At 39.8% G+C, this 26,018-nt stretch overlaps 3 protein-coding genes and 1 long non-coding RNA gene across 4 annotated transcripts in view; 2 read left to right on the forward strand and 2 right to left on the reverse strand.

Moving 5' to 3' along the window:
• LOC106746661 (43 kDa receptor-associated protein of the synapse homolog) overlaps positions 1-3,768 on the reverse strand; it is a 75,546-nt gene extending 71,778 nt beyond the window's left edge. Inside the window, exon 1 of the mRNA XM_014623469.1 lies at positions 3,638-3,768. Within this exon, the coding sequence (XP_014478955.1) occupies positions 3,638-3,666 (29 nt within the window). The 5' untranslated portion in view covers positions 3,667-3,768. The remainder of the gene's footprint in view (positions 1-3,637) is intronic.
• The window catches only part of LOC106746684 (transcription factor SUM-1), a 52,255-nt gene extending 40,008 nt beyond the window's left edge, over positions 1-12,247 (forward strand). Inside the window, exon 5 of the mRNA XM_014623500.1 lies at positions 10,404-12,247. Coding sequence (XP_014478986.1) covers positions 10,404-10,534 — 131 coding nt within the window. The 3' untranslated portion in view covers positions 10,535-12,247. The remainder of the gene's footprint in view (positions 1-10,403) is intronic.
• LOC106746700 lies at positions 5,307-7,670 on the reverse strand. Its single transcript, XR_001374610.1, has 3 exons — positions 7,484-7,670; positions 6,008-6,121; positions 5,307-5,613 (listed from the first exon to the last, which is right to left on the reverse strand). It is a non-coding gene; the product is annotated as an uncharacterized LOC106746700 (long non-coding RNA).
• An 8,817-nt stretch (positions 12,248-21,064) lies between the features above and the next one.
• LOC106746506 lies at positions 21,065-25,770 on the forward strand. The gene is made up of 8 exons (XM_014623163.1): positions 21,065-21,435; positions 21,579-21,781; positions 21,887-22,046; positions 22,341-22,420; positions 22,504-22,609; positions 23,006-23,136; positions 23,395-23,687; positions 23,868-25,770. Exons 1-8 carry the CDS (start codon positions 21,360-21,362, stop codon positions 24,004-24,006), a joined length of 1,188 nt encoding a protein of 395 aa, XP_014478649.1. The 5' UTR covers positions 21,065-21,359; the 3' UTR covers positions 24,007-25,770.
• Positions 25,771-26,018: the final 248 nt, after the last annotated feature.

The following is a 26,018-nucleotide window of genomic DNA, read 5'->3' on the forward strand; positions in this document are numbered from 1 at the left end:
CACGAGCTGTTTCAGAGAGAGAGAGAGAGAGAGAGAGAGCCGCTCTTATTAGATCCAATTTACAAATCGCGGAAGTTAGCGAAACAACTCGAATCATACTGGACTTACTCGCGGAATTCTCCACGAGAAGCGGCCGTTCTCGCGCGGCGGCGGTGAATATTCGCGCGTCCGACAAGTCACTCGAAAAATATCCCGCGCTTTCGTCGAGAGGATAAGAAAATTCAAGCCACCGCCGGTCGGAGTGCCATATATTGCCACGGTACATTAGTATGACGCATCGTCGCCGGGGTCCTCGACGCGCGGTGGAACGCGAATTTAAGCGCGGACCAGAAACCGCAGCCAAGGTACATACTCCGCTGCACCAGGAATCCGCTAATGTATCCGGAAAACGTCATCTCCCTCGCGCCGTCAATAAAGGAATAAAAGAATAAACGATGAAACGCGCGCCTTTTCCTTTCTAGCGCGCCTTTCGCTCATGGCTGCCCCTCGACGCGTTTTACACGCCCAGGGATCCGTCCGTCATCCGTCCGTCCGCTCGCGATTAATGGCCACGCGGTGTCGATACAATTTTCGCGCGGTGTCGTCGTTCGGGGGAAAAACGGGCTCTAATTCAAACGTCCACACCGGCAGACGACGCCTCCTCGCACGTGATCGATACGCGCGGACCGATCTTGCGCACCGAGCCCTCCGAGGTACGCGGGATCCCCCATTTAGAACACACCGGATGCTTAGAACAACGAGTTAATTGAGACGACTTAATTGCGTTTCCATCTTCAAAGACGCGTCCTAGACGATTTGCTGAATCCGAGCTCGCGCCCGCGCGGACCTCCTCCAACGGCACAACGAACCTTTGATTCCCGCTCATTAGCGAGAAACGCATCGGTGACTCGGAGCTTCCCGAGAGACAAGAGACGCTCTAAGTTCTCATGCGTGCGCGCGCCCTGTTCGCAGCGTTACCCCGGCTGGATTACATTTTTCCCAAAAGAAAGTCGACCGGCGTTTAGCCTTCGCACCCGAAATTATCCCCACGTGGATGCAGCACAACCCATCTCGACGATACACACACAGCGACCGGTCGGACGAAAGAAGATCAATTAGCGCGAGGTGTCCTCGCGAGCTGTGTGCGCCCGGTGTCGGGAGGAACAAAATCACTGACGCCGTATGAATCTGCGATTGTACTTACGCCTAGGAGACATCCCCGATTTAGACGATAGTATCAAAAGGTCTACGTGGACATCCGCCTAAACCTGGACATTCTTATCGTTCACGAATATTTCAGCTATAACAACATAGAATACATGTGTATTTATTATTATTGTTATTATATATATGTGGAAATTTCAAATGTACGTTTGAAGAAATCAAAACAATGTCCAGGGTTGGGCATTGATATTTTTTTATCTTATTCGTCTAAATATAGTCAGTACTCATGTATGACGTAGAGGGAGAGCATCCAAACCGAGATAACATGTTGTTTTTGAGTTCTAAAGTTCTGTTGAAGGTGTAAAATTAAAAATCATAATTCACGAATGCAAACCAGCAGCACTTCTCTACCAAAATATTTAAAAGTCTTACGGAAATTATTCCATATTTCCTCGAAAAGAATTTTTTAAGATATCTCAGGATTGACGCTTCTAGAAACTAGGTTCCAAAACCAATCCGTATCCATAATACCTCAAAGAAATGATAAAAAAATATAATAAAATAAGAGAAGGAACTGAAATTGCATTATTTCGTGCATTTATTATGTGTCTTTGAATATTCTTTTTAATCTTACATATTTTTAAAGCTTTGAAGATTGCAAACCTTTAAAAACGGTATATTTGTCCTTGTGAAAAGGAATCCCCTAAGTTCTTCTACTCGACTGTCTTGAACGAGCAAACAAGAAAAACAAGGGAAAATCAGTTATCAGTAACTTGAATTGTATTCTGTGAAATAATATCTCTCAGCAAAGCTCGGGTACGTCGGTTGCAAGACTAGTAAACTTAGGTATACCGGCTTGCAAAACAACCTAACCCTAACTTTTCCCGCATAGTTCAGTGACAGAGGATAGAGATTGGCGCAACATCCAAAGATGATTAAAAAAGTTTAAAATTCACACTATAAAATACCATTATCAAATAAATTATTCGAGTTAAATAATCTATGACGTTCTGACGTTACGCGCATACGTGAAAGGCTGAAAATTGTATAACTTTCGTTTTAAAGGTCGGTGTACATGGCATACATAGCGCGAACTGCACAACAGGGAGAACAGTGTGAATGATTTCTCTATCTCTTTCTCCCTCTCTCTCTCTCTCCATGTCACGAACTGAAACTCCGTTCCACTTCTGAGACGCTTTACACGACGTTACACCTCTACGGACGGTTCAATCGTTGCTGTGCAGAGATAACGATACACATATATGTCGCGATCTTACATCGAGAGGCTGCGAAGAATGTGCTCGACATTTATTTTCTCGATAGTGCAGCAGCAACGAGTCGGCAACGCGCGTCGAGTGTCACTCCGGTAAGTTTCACCGATTTGATACGCACACATACACACGCCTGCCTCCGTCGGTGTATCAACTATAAACACGTTGCGTTTTCAGATACATATCCTTCGCGCGTCCCGTCCGTAAGTCCGGTTATTTTCGTCACTCTTACCTAACGTTACGAGGCATTACGACTTAATCCACCGATTTATCGAGTCGATTAGAGCACCTCGGCACGGGTATGGAGTAAGTGCCTCGGATATATCACCGTCGGAATAATTGAGAAATATTGGGTGCCTACCGTCGATCCAATTTCGCTTATCCCATCGGAAGAAGGCTAACTTGATTGTCGATTGTCGCGCGCGCGCTCGCGTCTCTCTCGACGTCTATCGTCGATTCGCTCCAACGTATCACGTTCACGTTCTTCCGAAATTGCATTTTCGTAATGAGGACAATTTTCACCCTGATAAAAATTGTTCCGACTCGAATCTCTAACAGGATTTCTTAAATATAAATTCATTAATCTGATTCTCTTAAAGTTATCGCCTCAATCTATTTACGTTCCTTGAAAAATTGCATTTTCGTAATTAGAAAAACTTTGGTTTTTGACTTATATTTTGAACTCTCTTTTATCGACGAAGGCGCTTTAAATATGTAAATTGTAAACTGTACAGCCAATCAGGTGATTTCTAAGACACTTTTAGACACGCATTTTATCAATAAAGGTGAGCTCAGAATACGGATCTTACTACTGCTAAAAATTATCCCGACTATTATTCAAATCTAACAATTTCTTAAATATAAACTCACCAATTTGCTCCTTAAAATTCAAAGTCCCCACAACATATTTACGTTCTTTCGAAACTGCATTTTCGCAATTGGAGCAATTTCGTCCTATTGCTAATAAGAATTATCCTAACGATCTCACAAATATAAGTTCGTCTATCTGATTCTTCGAATTAAGTTTCATAATTTGGCAGTCTCGTGGAGATAATTGCATTTTATCATCACCTCCACCGCGATTGGGTCACTCGATTATTTAGCAAAGTGGTTCGCGGAACACGCGGGAAGTCGAAGAACGATTCTTCAGAATTTCCGACCGGCGCTCGATTGCGCGACACACACGCGCGTCTCTATTCTTTATTAACGAATGTTATAAATACCGGAAGAAGAGTGTCTGTCCGTCGGGCATCTGGCTGTCTATACGCCGAGAATCACATCGCGGTGTGCTAGCACGGCTCGTCGGCCCCGTAAATAATTTACGCCACCGTCGAAAACTATTCGATGTCGTGATTGCGCGGTACACCGAACGCATCTGGCAAGCAACCTGGACGGTATATCATCCGCGGAAGTATGACAGCGGGTATCATACGTCCCGCGGTGATTTATAAATAAATAGCCGGCTCTTGCCAAACAATCGTTTCGATCGTGATTGATGCTCGCTGCGGCCACTCACGCGCTCATTTCTGCGCATAAGCGAAACTCTCTCCTCTGGCTCGCTAAATTGCGACTGAGAGAACACGGGACACGTCCCCTTCCTTTCCCCCTTTGGTGTTCAAAGCGCGAGCGAGAAAAGTGATTTGCGAGGATTTCAGGAGCTTTAACGCCAGAGAGTCGTAAATTACCGTTCGTTTCTTTTTTCTTTTTTTTTTTTTTTTTCACCAACGCACGTTAATTTGCTAACGTCTCATCCGCGGGACTTCAAGTCGCTGTTACCATTGTCGCCCCACGGTTTTCAGGATTTCCATATTATCAGGCGCTAAGCGCAGAGCACGTAAAATCCTCTTAGCATTTTCATCATCTTAGCATCTTAGGACTATGAATATTTATGGCCGCTTCGTCTCTAACGGCTCTTTTCTTGGATGCGAACCGGTGTGCTACCGCGCACCATAGATCCTTAAGTCTTTCTTAAGTAATTTTTTATTATGACAATGCACAACACCTATGCACCGTTCTTCCCATTAGTTGTCAGTGCGATTTATGTCTGAATGCTGCATGCGCTGCGTGATACGACGTTTTGTTAGCGCCGTGATTGTGCGTTCTCACCATTTCGCGTTGATATCCGGCGATGTCCAGTTGTTCTGGTCGCAGGTCCTCAGCGTGTCCAGCCTCCGTAGCGTCCCTGTCCTTGTTCCCGCCATCGATCGCACTTGACCGCACTTGTGAACTGTGATCGTTTCGACGGCACTTAGTGATTTAACGGATAGCACCCGATTCCAGTGCTTTGAGAATGTACGACCCCCGAGTCGTGAATCGTGCGTAAACAATCGCGAATCGAACATCACGGCTTTCGACAGGATCGAGATAGATAATAATAGAAACATATTCCATCTTCCGGATATCTATATTTAAAAAAAAAAACGTTAGAGAAACGAAACCCCTGTTTCGCGAGAATTCTTGCTTTTGACTCTGACTTTATATTCCAACTTTCATTTCGATCGAAGTGACGAGTTATAACGCGTCACGAGTGAAAAATTTCGGAAATTGGAGATCGCGACGATTGCAAAATTCATCGCGGGCAAAGCACGTAATTGCGAATTTCGCGGTTTGGCGGCGCGATTCTGATACGCAATTCGGATGTTTATTTTATATCGTTTGAGCGACAATTGAGGGCTCGCATTGAATGAATTGGAAAAATAATGATTAAGAATCAATATCTTTGAGAGCGAAATTTTTGATATTTTAATATTTGATAAATAAGAAGTTTATTTAAAGAAGCGATCCCCCTGATTGTTTTTCAAGCATTTCAGTGGACGGCACAAATGTACACGTGTAACTTTATACTGAGAGAGAAGTGATTAATACTTGTTACTGTATTTGCATAGTGGTTAATAGTGGTACAGATAATTATAGTCGGGAAATCTATTTTTGTAATAAATGTCATTATATTACCGATAAAAATATCTCATTACTACTTTTTCATCAGTATAATAAAAAGTATGATTGACGCCGTCAATGACTGTGATTTGTAAGAAAATTAATTTTTTCTCAGTACATGCACGCACACAAGCTAAGTCTACAAGTGAATCGCATTGATTTCTTATGAACATCAATCACTGACAGATCCACTAATTTGCATCTTTGCATCTGACCGAAATACTTGGGACTCTCAAGATCGAAGGCACATTCTGCTACAGATCTGAAGCAAAAAATATCACATCGTTGATTAGATACGATGGCTAACACTCTTTGTCCTAAGCCCGAGTATAACTCGAGCCTGGCAATTTAATTCCATACGTTTCTGCTGTCGGCTTATTCTCGGATTTCAGTCGTTCCAAATGTTTCATAGAACATCGGATATCTATCCCCCTTTTTCTGAACATCAAAATTGTCCAGGATCCCATTAATCAATCATCTTTAAGGTCAAGGCTTCAAAGTGTTAATGGCTTAATCAGACGGAAAATGCGCGGGGAGACGAGTATGTTAACCTTTTGCGCTCGTTATAACTCAACGATTTTTACTTCGACAACTATGTCCCAGTTTGTCGATCGCAAGAGGTTAAATGTTAGAGTGTGAAAAATCTATAAACCTACCTTCGAGCCGACCCTGCCCGGCCCAAATCGGATCTTCCGGTACAGTATTCGCATCCATCGAAACTGCATCTCCCGGGAACCGCATCCACAGTGTGGTCACAAACTCCGCCGGATCTGAAACAAAAAGCAAGTTTTTCGATTAGTTGTATCGGCGGACCTCAACGTATCACGGACACAGATGTTTGAACATATTTCTTTCAAAAGAAAAGAAATTTTGATGATAAAAATTTGCGACTACCGTCGAAATTCGAGGGTGCGAAAACGATCCGAGCATGATAACTTAGTATGCGAAATAAAATTACATGTTTCAATCGACTTGAAAAAAAATTCCGGAATCAAGCGCAAGTTTTGTTTGCCTTCGTGTCAAGGACTGCTAGGATATTTGCTTACGTACGTATATCATTGTTCTCGAAGCCACGTGACTTTTTGACTGAGCTGGTGAAACGTGCTCGAGAGTATCAGGTTGCTTTATCAATTTAAAATTTTCATATTTTCCATACACAGTAATACTAACATTATACAGAGTAAGGCGATAACTATTACCACTCTAGATATCTTCGAAATATGAAAGTTGGAGAGAAAAATTTATTTAACGGAAATTACATTGATTAATAATGATCGTCGCTTCGAACACCTTCGGCAAATGCAACTTTCTTTCATCTTCATTTAATCGATAATAAAATATTTTTATTTTCCGAAGATATTCAATAGTGTTGTGGCTTCACCTAGTATATTATTTTATAGTATTTTATTCTTCCATGTCTCACTCGAACTGTTAAAATGTATAATCTTCACAATGACAGTCGCCAAGTGAGCGGACATAAGTGGACATTGTCCAAGTAAACGACTTGCGTCGAGATCAAGATAGCCAATTGGCATCGTGAAAAATATGCGATAATGAGATAACATGCCTTTTTGAAAGTATTATGCGGACAGAAATCGATTGTCGAATAGCAATTTTTACCAAATTTACGAAGAATCGCGTCTGTGTAATATTTATCGTGCAGGTTGTATACGAGGAGCGAGCGAGTGGGCGGTTTTCCGAAGATTTATTCACGCTCGGTCTTCGTGGAAGAACGATTTTTCTTTAGTAGGTGTTTGATCAGAGATTCTTTTCTCAGCTTTCCTCGTAAGTCTATACATAATTCCTGATATTCGATGCTTTAGTAACTAAGCTTTTAATTAAATTCTAATTAAAATACTGTTAAAACGGTCTCCATTTGAAATTCAATAAAGATGAAAGTTTCGTTAGCAATTCTCCTCCCTGAAGATTGTCTCAGTCAGGAAAGTCTCGTCGTGTGTCGCTGTTCCCGATCGTTTGTTGCTTACGGATTATCGCTATTTCCGGACCGTTTCCGTTAAATGAACGTGTCTACTAGAAATTTGCAGTTTCCACGACTGCGAAAAAGCCGTGTTCGTAATGCGCTGTGTGAAAGACGACAAGTGGAAAGTGCGAAAAGAGTAGGTCATATTTACTTGTTTTCGTTTCGCGTTCATCGGCGCGTGTCGGTGCGCATTTATCGTTCCAACTAATATTATTAGTTTCGTAGCGCTCTCGTTCTCGCGATTACGCTCCCCGGGTGTATCTTCATCCGTATTTTCGTGCCAGCGACACGTCCGCAGACGCTGGTAAACGTGGGTGGCTAATTAGTCATCGACGCGCCCGATAATTCGCTGTCGAGATCCCACGTCGGTTTGCTACATTCGAATCGTTAGATTGCAGAACGACGTTAAATATTACGTCCGGGTATATATGGGGTATATATATATATATATGGAAAAGCACCAAAACCGACATACCATTTCGTTTTTAGGTTCTAAAGTTTTCTTGAAGATATAAATTTAAATTTATATAAATGTGCAAACCAGTAACGCTTCTCGACCAAAATATCTGATAGTCTTATGAGAATTATTACATATTTCTTTACAAATAACTATTTTTTCAAATATTTGAGGACTGACCCTTCCAGAAACTGGCATACTCATGATGTCTATAAGAAATTGTTAAAAAAATAAAATAAAAAATAAAGTAATAGCACTGAAATTACATTATTTTGTACATTTATTATATATCTTTATGTTTTATATTTAATTTTATATATTCTTTTAAACTATAACAATTTTGCAATATATATTGCTTCTTTATTATGTGAAAAGAGATCCCTGACAGCTTTTTTCCGGTTATTTTAAACAAACAAACAAGAAAACAGGGAAAAATCAGTCACCAGTAACTTGAACTGTATTGTGTGAAATGCTATTTCACAACGAAGTTCAGGTATGTCGGTTTACAGAACAACTTATCCTAACCTTTCTTGTTTGGTCCAATGACAGAAGATAAAGATTGACACAAGGTTCAAAGTAATTTAAAACGTTCAACATTTATGTATACTATAGAACAATATATATATACTATAAAACAAAATTTATATGTATTATGAAACGTTGTCAAATAAATTAATACCGCTGATGTGTTCCTTTTAACGAGAAAATAGATCTACAAAAATTTCAGCACAACGAAAAGTCACACGATGTAATATAACATAATCAATAACACAACCGAACGAATGCGCTTGTAAACAGAAACTGCCACTTCAACTGCTGTACACAGTAAACAAAGTTCATGTTCTGGCTGACAGAGTTCATTACTTTACAGCCGAGAAACATGAGTATGACGGTTTATCATATTTATGTCAGTTTATGTTCATCATATCACACTTACGTCATTTTTCTTCTACTTTCGACGTTTCCTTCTATAGAGGGCTTGGAAATAACTATTATTACCTTGAATATCTTCGAAGCAAAAAATAAAGATGGCCTTCGAATCTTCAAGGCTGTTTCATCCAGAAAAAAATCGTCCCACGACGGTAACGTTTTTTTTTTTATTCTGAGTGGGGTGGCTTCGCAGATCTGAAGGTTGCCTTTGTTTTTTGCTTCAAAGATATTCAAGGCGATATTTATTGCCTCACTCCATATATTTAGATACAACCGATATCTTCTGTGCGCAAATTTTCATATTCTCGATTCTGATAGTTATTTCTCGTCAACGATGATCGACGTGTTCCGCCCACGTGAAGATATCGTGTGCGCGCGCGACTGAAACCTCTCTCGCGATTTATTCGTTCCGATGCATTTGCAAACATGCGCGTGGTTTATTGTACGCGCGTAAATCAGAGGGAATTTAACGCGGGCGAGTTCGTCGATGCTAATTGCACGATGTTACTTCGCGACGATACATCCGCTCGTTTCTCACGCGAGTGAAAACAAGCTCTGGGAGCACCGTTGTTTCTTTAGGAACTTTTCTCGTTTTCTTTTCCTCTGGGTGTTTCTCCCTTCGACGGATATAATTTTACGCGTATATAATTATCCGATTGTCCGGAAAGAGCGTAGCATCGGCTTTCACGAGGACGCGCGTAGCTTCCACGAAGGTGGGCGAAAAATACTCGGGCCGAGTTTAAGACGGAAAGACGGAGGCGCGCGTGTTCGGCCGGTGCCAAGAATAACGGCTTCAAAGCCCTTAAGTCTCAGTACATAACTTATGCAAATGCTTTCTCCGCGAGCGAAGGACAACGAAAAATGGAGAAAGAGGGAGAAGGAGAGAGAGAGAGAGAGAGAGAAGGCGCGCGTCGGCTCTCCCGTTTGGGAGTCGGCTTGCAATTCATCCGTATCTGGATACACACGGCGACGAAAGCGACGGTCAAAGAGCACCTAAAGTTTGCTTAAACGTAGTTTGTACTTCGCGCATTGCGCTCGTGTTCGCAGTTTGCTCTGGAATCGTGCCGATCTCGCCGCGTTAAACGCACTACCGCACGAAAATGAAATTTGATTCTGCCTACTCTCGTTCGCGGAGAGAGAGAGCGAGAAAGAGAGAGAAAGAGAGAGGTAGTATTATTTATTCAGCGCTGTGGGAAGATTCTCTCTCAAGTGCTATATAAAGAAATTATAGAGGCTAAATCGCAACAATGTTTGTTCAGTAAAGCGCAGGGTGATATGATACGTACAAAATAATATTAATAATAATAATAATATGTAAACATAACGATTTGAATCGCATTAAGTATATTTTAAGAATAGGCGAGACGCATACGGAAAAAAATTAGTTCTTGTGAATCAATGATAGATATTCTTATATATAAACAAGAATATTGTAATCTGCTTAAAAGATTTTTCGCCTTGATTTAATTGTATTAATGCGAGGATTACTTGTACTTAATTCAAGATTAAAAATCTTCTAAGAATATTATAATATTCTTGTTTACATATACAAATATTTATCATTGATTTGAGACTAATTTTTGCTGTGCATTAATATCAAAATTGAAGAGAGAGAGAGACTTTGTGTTGCCGTTGCTCTCTGTTCAATTATTTCTCATCGTCCGTGGTATTCTCGGTGTTTCAGGTTTCGAGCAGACCGAGGCGTTGTCTTCGCAAAACAACGGCAGCAGTTTGGATTGTCTCAATATGATCGTGCAGAGCATCAACGGGCCGCTGCAGCCGTCCGCCGACAGTCACTACTCGACGCATCATTGAGGCCGGCACGGTATCGATATTTAATTCTCTCGGAAGGACCCCCGTTTTTCTCTTAGCTCTCACACGACGACAACTCACGACGTGCCCGCTTTAGGGTATCTCGAGTGAGCGCACAAGTACGGTCAAAAAGACTCGGTTATTCTCGTGCAGAGTGACCCGCTGTCGTAGCACAGCGCGTTTCAGAAATTGTCGAAAGTGTACTTTTATTGATCCACCCGCGGAAATGAGCAACTCGAGGTGAATAACTGCCACATCTCGATGGTGGTTAAGTCGATAATTACGCGAATATCTAAAATTCATAATTAAATGCCTCGAGGGGCGAATCGAGTTTCCGGAGCGCGAATAGAAATTAATCTTGAAATGAAATCTCGCGTATTCCAGTTAGCCCCTCCGGAGATATTTCTTCCGAGGATTTTTACCATGATTTAAAAATAATTTCGCGCCGGCAAACAATGGTTGTTTGTTCAATCTTGAAGAAAACACGGAGGGGGGAGTCGACTGTAAATCCGAAGAATTTCTAGTCCAAAGAGAGAAGCGCGTGACTTCTGAAACTTCGTGTATATTCTGATATCGGTATGCCGGACATATTCGTGGGAATTTTTATCGAAGCGAGAATTATGGATGTCGCAGGCGATTAACAAGCGCGGAATATTCGCCGGAGGTATGCAGATAGGTTTCCGATTTCGTTGTCGACAAATCTATGCGAGATATTGGAAGTGCCGTGAAATAGTCAAATATTTTGTCTATACCAAAGGAAAATATTTTCAGAGATAAACCTCTGCGAGCGAAGCTTAAGATATTGTAGGTAAGCGGGCGGGGGAAGATGAAAATCCGCGGCGAGAGATTGTATTTTTAAACAAATTTGAAATCGATTCTGCCAATGTGGAAATTTTGCACGATGTTATCGTGCCTTGCGATTTTGCAATTGTCGCTTTCCAAATGTCCGAGCGGACAAAGTTAAAGCGAAACTTTCGAGTGAAACGTTTATGTCAATGTAATGACGATAGTTAAAATTAATCAAGAATGATAGTGTTTCGTTATTTGTTTTTCGCTCTCGGATCATTCGAATCTACTTGATTTTATGATCGTCGAATAAATTATGTATTTAAACATGTGTATTTCAACATATTACTACGTTCGAAAGGAACGAACGTATTCATACGTTCGATGTGAATTTCTAAAGAAAATTGATCTTCCTTGGTATTTCTGGCTTTCGATTCAATAGTCAATCGTGGTAAATATGATATGCGGAACGACTTAAGCGCCGGAATCATCAGTTACGCTTTAATTATATTTATTTCCAGTAACTATTATATTTTTTCTTCCTCTGTCTCCCACCATTATGATCGCGAGACACACACACACACACACACTCTCTTTTTCTCTCTCTTTTGTATAGAGCTCTTTCTTAATTATTCGAGGTGCCATCGTCGTGCCGCGTTTACGTCGTTTTGCATCTCCAAGCCCGAAATTACGAGTCCAGCTTTCGATGTGGCGAATGACCTGTCTGCCTCATGAAAGCTTTACGAGGGACGCCTGTGTCTTGACTCGCTTAACGATTCCTCCAGGAACAAATCGCCGAACTTTTTATGTGCCTGCGAGCGAGCGAGCGAGCGAGCGACCACGTTAATATGTCAGCGAGCTTTGTTTATACCGCGACGATGTAAATATGTGGAATGATGAAACAATAAAGTGAGGAGCAACGGAAGAAGAGCGAGCGCGTTCGCGTCGACGTTCCTTCCTTTCCTTCGTTTCCGAGACGTGCTCGCCGGCCGCTTTCGTATCTTCAACGAGCGCTTCTTCGCATTCCCTTTAACGAGCAACCGTCAGATAGCGGCCGAGAGTCATTTATCAGACAGCGGATAATTAATCAGCCGGCTAACCGTCACTGCGCTATTAAGGGCAACATATTTTAACGCTACATCTTGGCGGTTACGTACTCATCGTACATGTGATTAATGACGTATCGGCGCGAGCGTTTAACGCGTGTCCGAACATCTAAAAGCTGATCCTTCGGTCACCCTCATCTGTCAAATTTTTGCGACTCTCTGACCACGGAGAAAAAGGAAAAGTCCTGGGAGAGAACTACGAGGACAATCTGCGCGCAAATTTATCGCGGAGAGCGCTCTAATTTATTCTACTACGAACAATTTTTAACAGCGTTAATTTATATATATATATATATATATATATATATATATATTGAGAACAATATCCGGTCAGATATGATCGGACAAACATAATCCAATTAAAAAGCGACAAACAGATATATTCGATGCAATTCGTTATTTTGATGCATCCGATTATTTCGTCACTTCATCCGATCAAGTTGTGTCTTTATCCAACAAAAACTACAACGGATTTACAAAGGGTGACTAATTTTCCGATTAGGTTTTATCGGTAACTGCATTGGTAACTTCGTCGGATAAAGATATCCATCACTTAATCAGATAATAAAAATAATAATCGGATACATTATTTAATGGGTTTATCCGATGGAAATTTCTTTTAGTGTATATATATGTAAAGGAAAAACACCAAAATTGACGTATCTGTGGCAAACCGACATATCTATGTTTCTCGGTTGTAAAATATTAAACCCTGTCGGACAGTGCGTGAACTTGGTTTACCATATACGGTAGTTGGAGCTGAAGTGGTAGTTTCTGTTTGCAAAAGCGTTCGATTGTGTTATTAGTATCGCCTGATTTTTCGTTGTGCTGAAGTTTCATTGAGCTTTCTTCATGTGAAAATTCAAGTAACAACTCAGCGGTAAGTAATTTATTTCAATGCTATTTTATAGTGTGAATTTTGTATCTTTTAAATCACTTTGGATCTTGTGCCAATCTCAATCTTCTGTCACTGTGAATCACATAAGAAAAATTAGAATTAGCTTGCGTTGTAAACAGAGATACCTGAGTTTTCTGGCCTTTTGACCGAATCATATCTGAAGTTTGCTGTGGAATATGATCTCACAAAATATAGTTGAAGCTATTAGTAATTGATTGCCATTAGTGAGTGATAGCGACAGATTTTCCTCCGTTTTGTTTTGTTTGTTTGCTTGTCAGATAGTTTGTTAAAGATAATCGAAAAGAAAAAATTAGGGAGTATTTTTCTATAATAAAAGAGTGTATACATCGTACATAACCATTTTTTTAATTTGAGAAATATATATATGATTAAAGATAACATGTAAGGACATATATAATAAATGTATAAAGTAATTTTAGTGCTTTTATTTTATTTTTTCGATATAATTTCTCATGAGAAATATAATTGATAATTTCCTGTATCATGGATATTTCCAAATTTGGATATTTCCAAATTTGGAGGTACATACCTCGTGATACCTATCAATTCGAGATACATACTCGAAATGTCCTTCGTAATTAGGTAGGGCTTTTATTTCAACGTGTATCTCCAACTTTGGCAATACGTAGTTAACAGTGTAGTTTCCAGAAGCGTCTATCCTCAAACATCTAAAAAAATAATTATTGAAAAAGAAATATCTAATAATTTCCATAAGACTATTATATATTTTGGTTTAGAAGTGTTACTGGTTTACATCCTTGCATATAACTTTTAATTTTATACCTTCAGCAAGGCTTTAAAGCCCAAAAACAAAATGATGCAGTGCTTTTCCTCTATATCTGCAAGGTTGTATCACACACACACACACACACACACGCGCGCGCGCGCGCGCAAAACACGTTAACCGAATCCGCGCACACGCAGCGACGAAGACGTGTTTTGAGAGGCGCCGGGGAAATTGTCGGAGACGTTGTGCCTACATTTTTACGATACGATGCCACTTTGGCTCCGCCATCCGAGGAAAATGGACGTAAAATGTCAGCTGTCGCGCCGCCGCTTCCATTCGAAAGTGTCACTTCCTCCGCGTTCCTACTTAAACGGAAATCTCGAGTGCCTGGGGTGTCGTAAAAACTCAGTTTCCTAGCCGACGCACGCTTGTACGCTTGTGCGAGACACGACAGCGATTCACCGTAAGTCGCATCAGATCGTTGGGGTGGCCCTATTCTCGATCGTTCGGATTTCGCGTGCGCGAGGTAACGCCGCACGTTTTCATTCGGGGCGAATATGAGCATGAGGGAAATCGCTATTCCTCCGTCGTATCGCCTCCTTGATCACGACGTCGATAATGTTCGCAAGTAAACGGACGACAAGAAGCGAGCGCTTCGCAATAATATAAAGATCAATCGTAGGACATAGAACTCTACACGTCGCGATCTCAGCCCTTCCTTCTTGACGCTTACATCTGCCGGTGCGTTTCTTTAGGCATCCTCGGCATTCGAGCAAAGAATTAAATAAATTCGAAAAGAAATCTCGTGGAAATTCATTTTATGAAATTATAGATTTCAAATCCTCGGGATTTTTTCTATCGAGAAATCTTGGAGGGAGTAAATGTTTCGCGATATTTATATGTATTTCGTCCCACTGTTAAATGAGGTTAATTTATTGGAAGTACAAAGCAACAAGGGAGTGTAAGAAATTTTTCAATCTGTTGTGCATCTTTGAGCGAGGCACCCTCGGCACTGAAACACCGCCAAAATTTGCGCAGGTTCGAAAAAAATCATAACCCACTTATTTTGCGAAATGAAACGAATTTCGAACCTTTAGCATCTTCGCTGACAATTCTTGAAGAATGTACGCTTTACAATAATACATTTAGCCGCATCGTTACGTGACGTTAATTTATTTAGAAATACAAAAGAACAAGAGAACGTGAGGAATTTTGGAATAAGTCGCGCGTTTCTAAGCGAGATACTCTCAGCACTGAAGTGTCGCTAAAATTTACACAAATTTCAAAAGAAATCCTGGAAAATCCATTTTGTAAGATCATGAACTTGGAATTTTTGGGGATCTTCGATGAATTATCTTGGAGAGTGCATGCTTTACGATACATTTTGTCACATATAATACATTGCGTTAAACAACGCTAATTCATCGGAAATACAAAGAAACAATAATGCGTGATAAACTGTTGAACGTGTCGTGTGTTTTTCAGCAAGGGACCTTCGGCGGCAAAGCATCGCTGAAATTTACACACAATTTGGAAAATCTTGGAAGACTTGCCTTACGAATTTACGAGATAATTTCATCGTTAAATAACGAATCGATTTGAAACACAAAGGCACAAGAGCGTCGGAGATTTCTGAACGCGTTTTTCAGTGCGCCGAGAAGCATTTGCATCGTTATCCGCGCGACCCTTTATCGCTTAACATGCCGTTCGGCCGGGTCACCAACGGCCGTGTCGCCAAAGACAGCCGAAATTGCCGGCGATTTATGAGAGACGCTTCAAGGACCTTGTCGTCGTCGGCTAACCGTGAAAGCGGCACGGGAAATTGGAGCGGGGAGGGATCGACCGGACATACTTCGGCTAGTAAATCCAAAGCTTGTCAGTGTTGTCGCACGACCCCGCCGGAATATCGGCACGTTTCGAAAACAGGGCACGTCCTCCGAAGCACGTCGAATGCATCTGCGCTCATCCGTCACGGCGCCGCTATTAACGGCAAATTTAGAATCGGCCCTTCTTATGGGGATTCCATCTCTCTTCGCGTCCTGCTTTTCCTATATCCTGTAAGTACCCTCATATATATCGCCGTTGTTTTGCCGGCGGTCGGATTGACGCTCGACGCCGCTCAGCGTTTCGAAAACATCTTTAAACGCCGTGTCCTCCCCGTGGACTAACTTTACAAGGGTGCGCGGCTCCTTCATAGAGTTCACGAAGCCGTGTGCATCATTAGCTCGCTTCGGATCTTTGCAGCCCCTTATCGAAAGCCGCGGTTGCGTCGACTCGGCCGCGCAGGAAAGGCGACTGCAAAAAGAAAAGAAATGTGTTGCTATGTCATAGTTTCTATGCCCTTTCGAAGGGATCAGCAATTCTCTTCTTCGTCGTTATCGCTAATCAACCGATGCGAGTCGCTTACCTGTAATCACGTATAAAGTAAAAGTAAGATTAATAGTAAATAAAATTTATATATATAATATTAAAAATATGCATGTTTTTATAAATTTCAACATAGATGACATATGCAGAAAAAAGTATTAGAATGAAGTAAACGTAATTATTTGTTTCTCAGTCTTTTAAATCAAATAATATTGTTATCAATTTAAGCATATTTGAATAATTTGTAATAAATATTTATTCGAACACAATAATATCTCAATTTGTAAACGGATTATTGGATATAAATGTAAAATAGTTCTAAATTTAAGAAAATATTTACTAAAATTATGTAATATTTCTTTTCCACTGAAGAAATCTGGTCGTTTTAAATTTCGATATTTTTCTATCCGGTAAATACTTTCTAAAAATAAATTCTAATATTCTCAATATTATGAATTGAGAAATGTGTCGTAATTGTTTTAACATATATAAATATAAATGCTCACCTTCTACGAAAGCTGTATCATATTGTACATTATATTTCTATTTCTAGTAAATATTTTCAAGAAATATTGAAGTTAACCATTTTACTTGAATCAAGTAAACATTATTTGAACGGTAGTATTTTCTTAGTGTGTATATATATAGTGTGCATATATATCGAATACTATTTTATGTTGAAAGTTAAAATATTCATATTTAAGAATAGAAACAATAAGAACATCCGGGATTAGTTTACATGTCCAGGCACTGATACTTTTACTTAACTTAAAGGCGCACCCGCACGGTGGCACTTGGTGCTACTCCTTGGTGAAGATCCAGCAAATTGGGAATTATTTGCCTTCAGAGCTCTTCGATCACTTGTCACAACGGCGGTACAACAACCAGATTCGACCGGCCGATTGCGGCTGTTTGTTCGCACGGCTGTTCCTACCACGCGCATATATTTTCCGTGGCGGATCCGCGTCGAATTTCAAAGCGCTTCCTCTTTCCCTGTCTTCCCTCTGGTCAAGTAATCGCGCGCGGAAGCTTTTACCGTGCGTTTAATACGTCGGGAAGCGTTTTCCAGATGCTCTCCCTCGTAAAGCATTGAAACGCGAGCGACGTGTTTACTCCGCGCAGCCGACTTGTCTCCCGCGCTCCCGCGGATAAAACGGGTTTGTTCGCCGCGGTGTAAATCGCCATCTCTGGCTTTCCGTGCACAATGCACAACGGAACGTGTAATTACGTATTTAATCTCACGGAGCACCGCGTTCTTTACGCCGTCTCCCGTCTTTCAGGGAATTCTGACCGTGCGGCGTTTCCTCTCACATCCGCCGCGTCTCTCTTCCAGCATTCTCAGCGCTGGAACACGACGGTGAAAAATTTGACAGATTCAGAAAACTTCATGGAAATGCGTCCCGTGAAATTGCGAATCTCAGATTCTCGGATTAGCTTCGAGGAAGAATCTCAAAGAGACGTCAATGTCTCATGATACGTTTCTTTTTATCGTTAAAGTAACGTTGATTTATCGTGAAATAACATACATACATTTCATCGTGTCGTTAAATACTTCGTGAATTTATCGGAAATATATAATGGAATGAGAAAAAGATCGTTTTAATCGTTTCTCGTCTGTGGAAATGCAGTGCGCGCGGTAAATCGGAAAGCTGAACTCTCTTTTTTTTAAGTCGGAACAAATCAAGAAGATACGCTTTACGGAGGCGCAGGTTCATCGGTGATCACGATGGCGGAAGGATTAATATGCCTTCATTTGCAAGTAATACGATCCGTTCGACTTAGTGAAGCAGAGTCTCCCGATATCGCATATACTATATAGTGCGTTGTTCTGCTGTATATTAGTATGCAGATAGTTGGGCTAACGTATATCGCGCGGCTCTCTCGACGACACACGAGGCTCTCGTTCAACTTTGTCGTAACATCTGTTGACCCCCTGCAACGCGCGACCCTTTAGACTCCTTCTCGGAAACTTCGATATCTCGAGGGTCCCTTCGTTTGCCGTCTTCGGTAACAAGTGCGCGCACTCCAGCATCGCCCACCGTGAAGATGATCCGACGGTAACGCCGTGTATCGGAAGTCTTTCCTCAAAGCACGAAGAGTCGAGTATCGGCTCGAGAAAGACCGGAGCCGTTGAGCGAAGCAAAATACGGAACGCTCGTCTACGCGATGTTGAAGATTTATTATTGAAGCAGAAGACACAAATGATATATTTAGCGTCTTCATTCTTTCTGCTTTTTCTATAAGTTAATTGGCACATTTCATTTGTGCGAATTAACAATTGAATGAATTTAATTGAAGACACTTGGGGAGTCTCTCTTGAAATATAAAAGAGGCGTAGCGGAGGAATGTGGAAGTGTGAAATGTTCGTTAAATTAATCGCAACGATGAACACGTTGGTGTCAATAATTAGCAAACGCTATAACGTTTTCGTACGATATGAGAGAATTATATACGTTCGTGTGTGAGCGGATTCGATCGATTTTAGAGAGCGACCGGAGAGAGGCGATGTTCGAACATCTAGAGATTCGCGGAAACGACCGTGTCGGCCGTGTCAATTTTTGCGATTTCCGACACGATATTTTTAGAGCTGAACGAATAGCCGTAATTAGGGGGGGGAGGGGAGAGCAATAAAACGTATACGGGAGTTACCCAACATTAGCCAAAAATATCCATGTCGCGGGTGTAAGAATAGTTTGGGACGACATAAATATTTTCGGAGTTACTGACCCGTCAAAACTCCTCTGGATCTTCGTCGAGCGGGCCCGTGGTCTTTGTAAATATCGGCATCTCGCGCGATCTCACGAAAGTAGACTCTAATTCTGGCTCTCGACACGACGTATTCGTGTCGTTCCGACATTCTTTAATCCCACGACGCGCGATCTTGATTTTTCTTCCTCGACAATCTTACGTGAACACACAAAGACTAGGCGCGAATGAAACTGTTGAATAATGAAAAATGACAGTTTTATAATATGCAATATTGCTTACGAATATAATTATTATATGAGAGGCGAATATAATTATTATATATCGGGCCTGAGTATAGTTGTACAAAAATAATCGATGTCTCTCTCTAGCTCGCGCTTTTGAATCAACTATGGCCATCTCGTGGCTGAAACTCAAAACTCAGAGCGAGTTTAAAATATTCTGCTAAAGATGATATTAATGTAGCCGTTATTGAACCGCAGAGATAGTTGGGTTTTGAAATATTATCTGGGAAATGTTGGTGACATCGCCCGCATGTACACTGAGAAACTCATTTAGTTGAATCGACTAAATTCTTGTTTGACTATGAGTAAACAAATGTTTTGGTTATAAAAACCAAGGTTTGGTTCTCTGAATTAAAAGTTTGATTCTTTGCAATCTCTGAAACTTCAGAGAACCGAACCTTCGGTTTAGACAACTAAACTTTGGTTATTATAACCAAAAAATTTGTTCGCCCATAGTCAAACAAGAATTTAGTTGATTCAACTAAATGGGTTCTCCGTGTAGAAGTAATTCATATTTCAACGTACAGATCAGATTTGGATACATAAATTCGTACGATTTTGCATACATCTACGCTTTATGATTTCCCTTGCGTTTATGCTAATTGTTTCAAATATTATCTCCCCTTGGATTAATTCGCCTACAATCGTTTGTCAAAATCTGTGATAACCACAATAGCACAACGTGCATTATTTAATAAATAATATTACCTTTGTTCCCTTCTGACATTTTTAGAGTTTGAGAAAGTCCGTAATTTCTTTGTGTAACATATAAATTTGTGTACTTATAAATTATTATAATAATCTTTGCAGCTGAAAAATTCGTTCGCATATAATCGACATTCTATTAATTCACGAGACCGAAAATCCTATGGCGCTATTTTATGTAAGACAATCAGCAATATTATGATATTACGTAATATTACGGTATTACGATAATATTCCAGCATTAAGATATTACAAGAGTTTCATTATATTAACGTTCGTCGTGTTCGAATTGTCCGAAATTCTCGAGGTGATCGAATCGTTGGTATTATTATCGTTGAGCACTTCGTCGCTATTCTTATTCAAACGCGTCGTACACGTTCTCTTTCGCGTTATTATCTTTCCTACATATCAAATATTATCTCCTCTCGGATTGATTCACCTATAACTGCTTGTCGAAATCTGATAACCGCAGTAGCGCAACGTGTGTCATTAATTAACAAATAATATTACCTTCGTTTCCCTCGGAGATTTTTAAGGAAGTCCGTAATTTTTTCTTGTACGTATACAGAAATTACTACAATAATCTTTGTAGTTGAAAAATATATTGTTCGCGTATAATCGACATTTTATTAATTCACAAAATCCAAAATCAGCCTACCGCGATATTTTATGAAAGACAATCGACCATATTACGATATTACGTAACATATTACGATAATATTACAGTATTAAGATATTATAGGAGTTTAGCTATATTAACGTTGTTATGTACGAATTGCTTGAAATTCACGAGGCGACCGAATCGTCGATGTTATTATCGTTGAGCACTTCGTCGCTACTCTCATTCAAACACGCCTCGTACACATTCTCCTTCCGTGTTAGTACTTTTTCTATATAGACCACGGTCACGCGGTGAGTCGTGTTTACGAATTTACAGAATCTTCTCGAAGATTTCTAGGACGTACGAATGAACAGGTCGTGCCGTTGCGCGACGGAACGATCCTCATTGCTCGGCCTACCGTTTGCGGGTACGGACACGAACAACCGCTGCCGAACATTTCGGTGGAAACATTTGTGAAGCAACAGCAGCGTCGAACTGCAGACATTTTATAAGAGCATTCGAATTTTAAATGGAGCTGTCGGCATAATATATTGTACATATATCGGTAATTTTAATGATAAATTATAAAAGTAATAAATTATAAAAGTTAATCGATTTGTAAAAAAAATGGAGGAAACAGTGGCACTGATTAAGTCATGTGTCATTTCGAAGAAAGGAGGCGTACCAATTGAAGATCTAAATGGTAAGTACTTTGCCGTTCTTTTGCGCTCGAAGTATTTAACTGGATTCTCGTGTGAATTTTTCGCGTTATGAAAGAAAGACGCAATATATTCCGCGTTCGAGGAAGTTTAAGTACAAGAGAATGATCGCTTTTCGCGCGCATAGATGAGTTTCAAAATCTCGTCGGGGAGCCGATTCCATATCGCAGATTGGGATTCTCGAATCTACGCGCGCTCTTACGCACTATAGACGGTTTGGAAACAATTCCGAACAAATTCGGCGAGTACACACTGAAAATTAACGACTCGAAGATCTCGCATATCGACAAGCTCATATGCAAGCAGAAGAAGGATTATTCAAAGACGAAGGTAGGCCGAATGATTCGCGTTTCGCAGCTTGAAGAATCTGATGAAGGTGATCGCGAGGATCGTACGGGGAGTTGTGTAATCGTGCTAACGTGTTGCTTCCTACAGAATAAATACTACAAGCAGTTTACGCGGCAGAAGAGCAATCTCGAGTACAATGATGAGCGCAAGAATAAGATCAGAAAGATGTACAACAGCAACCGTGTGAATAAGAGAACGCTGAATCTCAATTTTTATCGTCACGATCTAAACGTATTCGGCGGTAGTGGTAATGTATTATTTTGCTTCTCGATTTTATGATACACCTGCTTAGTTCATTTTCCTCCTTTTAAATAACAGTTATCTTAAAATATACTCATTGCATATTTTAGGAAAGCTCATTATTACGTAATCGAAAGAAGAATTTATATTCTCTTTTTAAGAATATTATAAGCTTTTTATCGAAGAAAAGTTAAATCGAATAAACGGTTAATTTGAATAAACAAGTCGAAATTTCGTTCCGTTTGCTCTTACGCGTTGTTTCCTATAAAATCACGAACGCATTTATGTTGATTTATTTCAGGCGACAGAAGTTTCTCCTTTGAGGAAGATGAAGAGAATCATCACCCGGTGGTGATAGAAACGAATGAGTTTAAGAAGATTGTAAGTTTATAATGAAACTTGTGAGATAATTATTTCCCCCGAGGTGAAAATCCTCGGACATTACGAACGATTTGATATTCCAGACCAACATATACGAGCCCGTCGCGAATGGTCAACAGTTGATCGGCGACGACTTTTTCTTGCAACTTGCAATACGAAATCTTCACCTTCCGATTTGGCGGTACAAAGGTGAGAGGTCCTCCTGTCTTCATGGAAACTTAATTTGTCTCTATCGCAATTTCCATTTCATTTGAAAACATAATATTTATTTTGTTTCTTTCTTAAATAAATTATTGTTACTTCATATAGAGAGAAATATCATTTTACTGTTGAAAAACGTCTGCTCAGTTCATTTTCCTTCTTTTAACAGTTACCTTAAAATATACTCATTACGTATTTTAGAAAAGCTCATTATCACGTAATCGAAAAAAAAAATTTATATTCTCTTTTCATGAATATTATCGATCGCGGATCGAAACAGGAAAATAAACTGTTATAAATATTCTCGGGACGGAGAAAAGAAATGCGTTTCGAATTGAAATAAAATGACGAAACTTATATCAGTTTTGATTTTACGCTTTTCAGATAGCTTATCATTGCATTGCGGTTTATGCGTTTCCGGACAAACTATAAGTGACTGCGTTCGCGCATTAAAGAACATTAGTACCATCTCCAATCGTGTCATAATTCTGCTTGGGTCGGTCGATATTTACAGTGTAAGTGAATTTAATTTGATTCTCTCTCTCTTCCTCCTTGGCGTGTCGCGACTAGTGCGTGAAATATTAAAAGTAATCCACTTATCGTGTCCAAGATGAAATAAGAAGGAAAAGAAATAAATCTAATAGAGAAGAAACAAGAGACACCCGAGAAAATTTAGCTTAATAAAGTTTGACTTCCTCTCGTTGCTTATTTCTAAAAAGAAGCGCACGATTCCTCTCTAACGGAACTTCAATTAAATATTCAATTAACACCAGGGTGCTACTTGCGACGAGATGATAGACGATATGACCGAGCTCCTGCAAGTTCTCCAGTCCAGATTTCATCTCTCTAACTCGGCCATCACTATCTGTACTATTCCGCCTTTGGCTAATATCGCCATCCACGCCTATAAGAATAAAAGTCTGGCGTTGTTTTGCTTCAACAACTGGGTCCGATCTCTGATCGACGACACATCCATAAAGGACTCGTCTAAGAGATACCGAATACTAGATTTGTTCGAGAATTTCAGCAACGGAATGTACACTACGGAGTTTGACTGGTTTCAAACGTGAGTATAACTAATAATAATTTGTAATCTCCAAATTTACACATATATCGCATAGCTTCTTTACGAATGCGAAGTTGAACTCGAGATTTAAGCTCGTCTCAGATGAAAATGTGAATATAAAATTGTCAAACATTACCAGCGCGTTGAGTAAACGTTTAAACGTTCATCGACCGTTTTCAGTCAAGCACGTAGAGTATCAGGCACCAAGCATTCCTATGTCCTGTGGAACAACAAAGGGCGGAAGCTAGCTATGAGCCTCATCTGCGAAGAAAAATATATGGATCAACCCAGAAGTCCCGACTTATCGCTGACGCTATAAGCTTAACGAGGATCTTCTGCAATATGCACGACGGACTGGGCATAGGAAGAGAAAGAGAATGGTATACTACGGAGGGCCTTATTCGTCCTAGTGGCGGAGAACGCTGTATCGAGGATGTTCCGGGGTGTACTGCTCTGTTTCCTCCTACGAATGTATGCAGTACGGCAATCGAATTCACTCCTGTTTTAACGTTCGTGTATGTTATATATTTAATTCATAAAAAAAAATTTCATCTTCGCGCATTGGGGCATTAGATTTACGTTTGCTCGCGTCTCAAGAAACGCGATATATAATAACGAACGTATATAGAATATAGAACGCGAAAATAAAATAGATAAAAGCGCGAAATCGGGTTTATATAACATTAAGTTTACCGAAAGACTTCGACTTTCTTCGATCGCGATCGCGATGTTTACAACGCGACCTGCTACAATCGCGCCTTTCGCGGCATCGGCAACGATTAAGGGAATTTTCAACGCTTGTGTGTGTTTAAATGTAAAATCAGAAAAGTATAGTACATTTTTACAATCAATATTGCGGGTGATTTAAAAATGACACTTGTACATTTCTGAAAGGTGTGTATTTTCCCAGCAGCAGGAAGACACGAGTGAACTTTAATCGCTATCGTTGCCGCGTGTGTGTTTCAATTTCTTCGCGCGATAAATCTCGCCGGATTCATTCCTCGTAAGCGCGATTGAAGAATGTTCGATTTGCATATTTGTAATAATTCCGAACGATTCATAACGCATTTGTGACAATAATTTTGAAAGCTTCACAATTAGCTTCAGTGTTAATCAATTAATGTAAACTTCAGGAAGCAATTTGCGGTTTTCCGAATATACTTAATTTCAGAGTTGATATAGAGTTATCAACTTCCAATTTTGATGAATTAATAATTACGTTTAGGGAAATGCGAGCAAATGAAATTTAATGGTTACAATCGTGTAACATAAATTTTTCGAGAGAGATGAGATAATATCGAATGTAAATGTTTCAGCGGTATACGACATGCACATAGAACATGTCATGTGTATAAGCTTGCTAATATATATGTAATGTGTAATTATAACTTATACAAGTTATTTAATTACTACACAGATATATAATATTTAAAGCAATTAATTGTACATATACAATTAAATGATAAAGTCGTTTAATAACTAAATTCAATTAAGAAATTATATAAATTTAGTTATGAAATGTTAAGAGTTTCAATTAAGAAACTGGCAAATTTATTGATTTTTTTAAAGTCAATTTTCTGATTAAGGCTTGATAAAGGTAGCCTTTGTAATTCAGCAAGCGATACTTGACATTCAGAAACAGGAAATACTGCATTTTTACATTTTCAATTACACATCCGAGTACACTTCCAGAGAAATGGAGGAGAGGGGAGGGAATGGCCTTTACCGTACAAAAGTGTTTGGCATTCAGTTTCTTGAAACATACACTTGATTTCAATACAAATTGGATACTTTTTTCTTGATACAGTTTGGAATGCAGCCGATGGCTTACAATGAGGAAACTTAACTTCTGGGAATTAAATAAAAACAAGTTTTCTCATTGGACCATGCGTTTCAAACTTGCGTTTCAAACTGCATTGAGAAAACAATATTTAATCTGTATCGAAACCAAGTGAAGTTAATTGATTATTGTTATGAAAATATTGTAAAAGGGAAAAATATTGTAAAACACACGTATACACACATATAAATGATAGAGAAAATCGAAACTACATTTTGCAATTGACATCGTAAAAAAATCAATAGAGAGGCAGGTGTGAAATTGTAAAAATTATATATTTGGAATGCAAGTATTGTGATCAATAAATCATCAATACATATAATTCGTCTACTTCTATTTTTCCTAAGTCGTAATATATCAACGAAAAATATCAAATACTCGTAACACCATCACGTTCACTGTAACAAATATGAAAATGTTTTGCTCTACATTTATCAAAGTTCTCTAAAGGTATACACTTCATGCGCGCGATCATAGACAATAATTACTGA

The sequence above is a fragment of the Dinoponera quadriceps genome, unplaced genomic scaffold (assembly GCF_001313825.1).
Source record: "Dinoponera quadriceps isolate SergipeBrazil2010 unplaced genomic scaffold, ASM131382v1 scaffold192, whole genome shotgun sequence".
Taxonomy (NCBI): domain Eukaryota; kingdom Metazoa; phylum Arthropoda; class Insecta; order Hymenoptera; family Formicidae; genus Dinoponera; species Dinoponera quadriceps.